Here is a 5,532-nt window from a genome sequence, read left to right on the forward strand (position 1 = left end):
ATTACCTTCCATGTCGGGTTAAATGTGGCTAGTGCATTGTCAAGTAAAATCTTTCCTTATCTATTTTTTGTGTTATTTAATAAAAGTCAATTATCTACATTAAGATCGTTATAACCATAATAAACAATACTGAGAAACTTCGAGTAGAATGTACTAATGCATGAATTGATGAGACCCATGAATCCGGAAAACTTATCATGCTTATTTAAGTATGCCTTTAAAACAAAAACACTATTTAACAGACCAGTATACAAGTAAATAAAAACAACTCATGTTTAAGTTTCAAATAATTAATAGAAACTTAATTGGTCATGTATTGCATTTATTTGCATGTAGCCAATGTAATCACGTCGGATTTGAGTAATTCTGGTCCTTAATTCGACTTACTGATAAAGTAAGCTAACTGCAGGTCCCACGAATATTTTCAATTGTACAGTTATTTTTGTATGTACTTAAATTACGACGTTTCGTGTGTTCTGCATAATTACCTTTAGAAATATGACATTTTTATACAAAATGTATTCATTTTAAAGATGCAATGTGACAGGCGTTATTTCTGCACGATTATTGAGTTGCTTTTATTGGACGGAAAAAGATATCTACACTGAACGAAACTTTAATATTTTGCAATAGAGGCAAGTTGATGTCCGATATTGTCCGAAATAATTCCATAGGAAATCATAGGAAAAAACTGTTGAAACGTATGCAATTAACAAAAAAGAACTATTAACTATAACAATACCAAAATAACCGGTATTCTTATCTAACTAAGTGGATATGCATGTGTATCATTGACAGCATGATGTCTTACGAATTGTAACGTGAAATCTCAAGATGCCTAGTCAGAATGATATAATTAATGAATGGTCTCTTTACCTCTATATATCACAAATGCCACATTTTTACTTCAAAATACCGCGAACCGAATATTACCAACAGTTTATGCCTTTGTGATAATATACTCACACAGCTAGACATGTGTACTGCTTGGATGTTGTTTGTTGCTTACCGTTGCATTGCAGGGTGAAATCCTCGACCTCCTTTTGTGTCTTGATGCCTGTAAGATCTTTTTTGACCTTGTTGCTAATAGATTGTAATTCCCGTAGATGTGTCGAAAATTCCCGCGCACTAGCTACTGTCGCTGAATCAATAGTGTCCATTCCAGTAATAACAGCCGATTCGATGTCCTCTTTCCCAATGATGGTCTTAGCAGTCAACTCCCGAGCACCTGCCTCTATGGAAGATGTTATAAAGTTATGTCCATCAATTGTAACCGACTCTCGTTCCTGCTTTACTTTGATCACTGTATCTGTGACTTCCTTTACACCGGCCTCTGTGGCAGAAGTAACAGCTTCATGTCCTTCCATGTTGGCGGACTCTATAACCTGCTGTCCTTTGATCACTGTAGCATTGACTGCCGTCACACCAGCGTCTGTGGCAGAAGTAACAGCATCACGTCCTTCCATTGTGGCCGACTCTATAACCTGCTGTCCTTTGATCACTGTAGCATTGACTTCCGTCACACCAGCCTCTGTGGCAAAAGTAACAGTGTCATGTCATTTCATTGTGGCCGACACTATGACCTGCTGTCCTTTGATCACGGCATTATTGACTTCCGTCACACCAGCCTCTGTGGCAGAAGTAACAGCGTCCCGTCCTTCAATTGTCATCGACTCTATGAAATGCTGACTTCTGATCACTGAAGCATTGACTTCCGTCACACCAGCCTCTGTGAAAGAAGTAACAGCGTCCCGTCCTTCCATTGTCATCGACTCTATGACCTGCAGTCCTTTGATCACTGCATTATTGACTTCCGTCACACCATCCTCTGTGGCAGAAGTAACAGCGTCCCGTCCGTGAAATGTTGCCGACTCTTTGACCTGTTGTCCTTTCAACATTGCAACGTTGAGTTCCTTAACACCAACCTCTGTGGCTGAAGTTACCGCGTCACGTCCTTCCGTTGAGCCGACTCTTTGAACTGCCGTCCTTTATTCACTGCATTTTTGACTTCCGTCACACCAGCGTCTGCGGCAGAAGATGGAATACGATACTGAACGCACCATTTGCTTCAAATTCGTCAATAATTAATTTTAAAAAGCTTATACCGAGAGGATAAATTAGACTTATGCAGTAAACGTACATAATGCATAAGAAACATGATCATTCGCAATAAATTTAGATTAACGAAATAATAATGAAAAACATTCTAAACGTACCTCGGTGAAAGTCTTTAATCAACAACTATCACACATTACGTGACCCAGCTGATATGAAGGTCCAAAGCGTTAGTCAGTGAAGACACTAATGATAATATACTGTGAAGATAATTACAGTTTCTAATCACAATGTTATCAATCTGTTTATTGAGTAGTAACGCGTGAGATGATCACTTCTGTGTAGTGGTTAACGAGTTTACAAAGTTAACTTGTTTTACTGAAAAAAATAATTACTCAGTAGGCCCTGACAATACGAGATTATGGTAATACTTGTCAGCTATTGAGCATACTAAAGTAAGCTGGTAGAGTTAGAGGATTTGCATGCTAATGTTCGCTCGTAATAGCAGAGTTTGAAACGTTATTGATTACGAATACTCTTATATGACTATGAGCATATGTATGATATAATGTGAACTTGGCTAATAGTTTAATAAAGGCCATTTATCCTAGTTTAAAGGAGTGCAGTAGTTTATAAATGATGTTTACACTTTGGTGTTTAAAGTCTGTATTTATATTTATTATTCTTCCTCTTTGGAGAAGTAGATTATTAGTGTTTTTCTTCTGCCCGTGGGTCGGTTACATAATCGATCAATCCTTAAGCTTTTTTGCTTATTCCCACCATATTAAGATCACGGTTTAACGTAAGATCACGCCAGTTGGTACCATGGTTATCTGTTAGGAAAGAAAGATTATTACCTACTACGTACATATAATGAAGGCCAATGTTACAGGAATTTGCAACGTAAAATATTCATTTCCGGAAAATGAATTGCCATGCCAACATCTAAATAGGTGTGCTAGTTGTACTTGTGAAGAATACGAGATGATTAGGTCAACATGTCAAAGGTCAAGTTCACTGGGGCTTGCAACAGAAAAATCGTTTCAACCCAAGAGCATGCGAACACTTTGGCATTCGATCATTCTTAATCACTATGAAGAGACAACGCGTTACTTATAATAATTGTAATTACAACATGAATTGACAATTGACTCGACGTGTTAATATTAATATTATTTTTTTTACAATTGAACATTTTCCTGCGAAGGTTGGATATTCATTACTACTTTGACAACTTATAGTTTCTGCAGATCTTAACCTCCCGCACTTCTTGGAAGTTTTTAGATTGGTATGATATGATCCTCAAGCAAAACACGTAATAAATTAGCAGATTGATAAACTCCTACAATGCAGCACAACTGATAAATTCCCCCAGCGGACATTACTGAACACTCACAATCTCTCACATAGATGTTTTGTTTGTCAAACACTCACGGGACGTCCTGTCCAGCTTTGTTGAAGATCCCTTTATACCAAATCTCACACGTTTCCACTGCCCTATTATCTATGTCTTGAAACTCTCCTAATCAGCACAGTCTTGTTTCAGGCGTCATATCTGGCTCTATAAAGATGGCGACTACAACAAGTACATGCAACTTCTTAATTCTACTGATTGGACCTCATTTCTAAATAGCGAAAAGATGGACCACGTTGCCGATACCTTGGAAGGGCGTGACGCTGTTACTTCCGCAACAGAGGCTTATGTAAAGGAAGTCACAGCTTTAGTGATAAAAAAAAATAACTTATCTCCAGTGTTTTCATAAATCTTATTGGTTTATGAGTTGTGTTTATTTTTCAAATTGTGCAATAAAATATATATCAGAAACTAATAAAACAGAACCGTTATATTTACAAAATCGGTATTTGAATATGAGATATATAAAATAAAAAGCGTTACTCACGAAACCATTGTGCTTACTTAAGAAACTTGTATGTACACAAACGGGTGTTATAACGTTGCAAACAACTTTTTTCGAACATACCCAAACGTCTTGTGTGCTGTTAACAGAAACATCAACACCGGATTTAACACGAATTTCTCAGTACGTAATCGCAATGGAGTAAGTTGGTAAACATATTGACATTAGACGTTTTAATGAAAACAAACGCTATGCCTGATATATGTACGCAAGTGAAGACAGGTTTGTTTTTCTCGTGCAAGAAGACCATTCGTGTTGTTGTTCTGTTCTCGTCGGCCATCAAACTTATTACACTTCGCAAACGAGCATGCAAATAAGCCGAGGTGCACATGCACACATATTAGATAATTTTTATTCATTCGGACGGGCATTAAAGACATCATCATCATCATCATCATCATCATCATCATCATCATCATCATCATCATCATCATCATCATCATCATCATCAACATCAACATCATCATAATCCTTAACCTCCTTCTCCTCTCCCTCATCTTCTTCCTCCTCCTCCTCATGCTCTTCATTATCTTTCTCCTCCTCCTCTTCCTCATGATGATGATGATGATGATCTTTATCATCATCATTATCATCATCATCATCATCATCATCATCATCATCATCATCATCATCATCATCATCATCATCATCATCATCACTTCATCATTATCATATCATTATCATCATCATCATCCGCCTCCTCCTCCTCCTCCTCCACCTCATCATCATCATCATCATTATAATCCTTAACCTCCTCCCCTCATTTTCTTCCTTCTCCTTCTCCTCTTTATCCTCCTCCTCTTCCTCATGATCATCATTATCAACATCCTCCTCATCATCATCATCATCATAATCTTTATCGTCGTTGTCGTTGTCGTCGTCGTTGTCGTCGTCGTCAACATCATCATCATTATCATCATCATCATCATTATCATCATCATCATAATCATCAACATCATCATCATTATCGTCATCAACATAATAATCATAATCATCATCGTCATCATCATCATCATCATCATCATCAGCAGCAGCAGTAGAAGCATTCTTCTCCTCCTCTGTTTAATCATCGTCATCCTCACTATCAACATGATCAATTTAATCTTTATTTCATTATAATCGCCAATTTTAAAAAATCAGTATTAGTATCTTCTCCTTCTCCTTCTACATCTTCATCATAATAACTATAATCATCATTATCTCATCATCACAGTAAGCAAATTCGTTATTTCGTTCGCAAATCTTTACATTAATTTCAGTGCTGTGATTTTCAGCGGATACGCGGTTTTCCCAAGGGTCATTTCTGATATTCGTGTTAATTTGTAGCCTAAATTACATTGAAAACCATAACCGCTTTCATTCGAGCATTTTTTTTAAACGAGCCATGTCTATTGATGTCGTTTCACAATCCTCCAATCAAAATCACCTTCCGGAAATGTTTTCTTCTTCTTCTTTTGCAAATGGCGTCGTTCTAACGATGATTTCCAAATCATTAAAAAAAACTTATATGAGAGCTTCTTCTAAAAACCGTGAATATACATCAGAAATCATTCCAGTT

General features: G+C 37.0%; 1 protein-coding gene across 2 annotated transcripts; it reads right to left on the reverse strand.

Annotated features, from left to right (window-relative positions):
- Window positions 1-670: 670 nt before the first annotated feature.
- On the reverse strand, window positions 671-2,358 carry LOC127868269 (uncharacterized). 2 transcript variants are annotated; one of them, XM_052409901.1, is made up of 2 exons: window positions 2,217-2,358; window positions 671-2,025 (listed from the first exon to the last, which is right to left on the reverse strand). In XM_052409901.1, exon 2 carries the CDS (start codon window positions 1,464-1,466, stop codon window positions 963-965), a length of 504 nt encoding a protein of 167 aa, XP_052265861.1. In that variant the 5' UTR covers window positions 1,467-2,025; window positions 2,217-2,358; the 3' UTR covers window positions 671-962. The 2 variants fall into 2 exon arrangements, with proteins under 2 accessions (XP_052265861.1, XP_052265862.1); XM_052409902.1 differs by lacking the exon at window positions 2,217-2,358 and having other exon boundaries at window positions 671-1,583; window positions 1,782-2,170.
- Between the last annotated feature and the right edge of the window lie 3,174 nt (window positions 2,359-5,532).

This window comes from Dreissena polymorpha, chromosome 2 (assembly GCF_020536995.1).
Source record: "Dreissena polymorpha isolate Duluth1 chromosome 2, UMN_Dpol_1.0, whole genome shotgun sequence".
Classification (NCBI taxonomy): Eukaryota; Metazoa; Mollusca; class Bivalvia; order Myida; family Dreissenidae; genus Dreissena; species Dreissena polymorpha.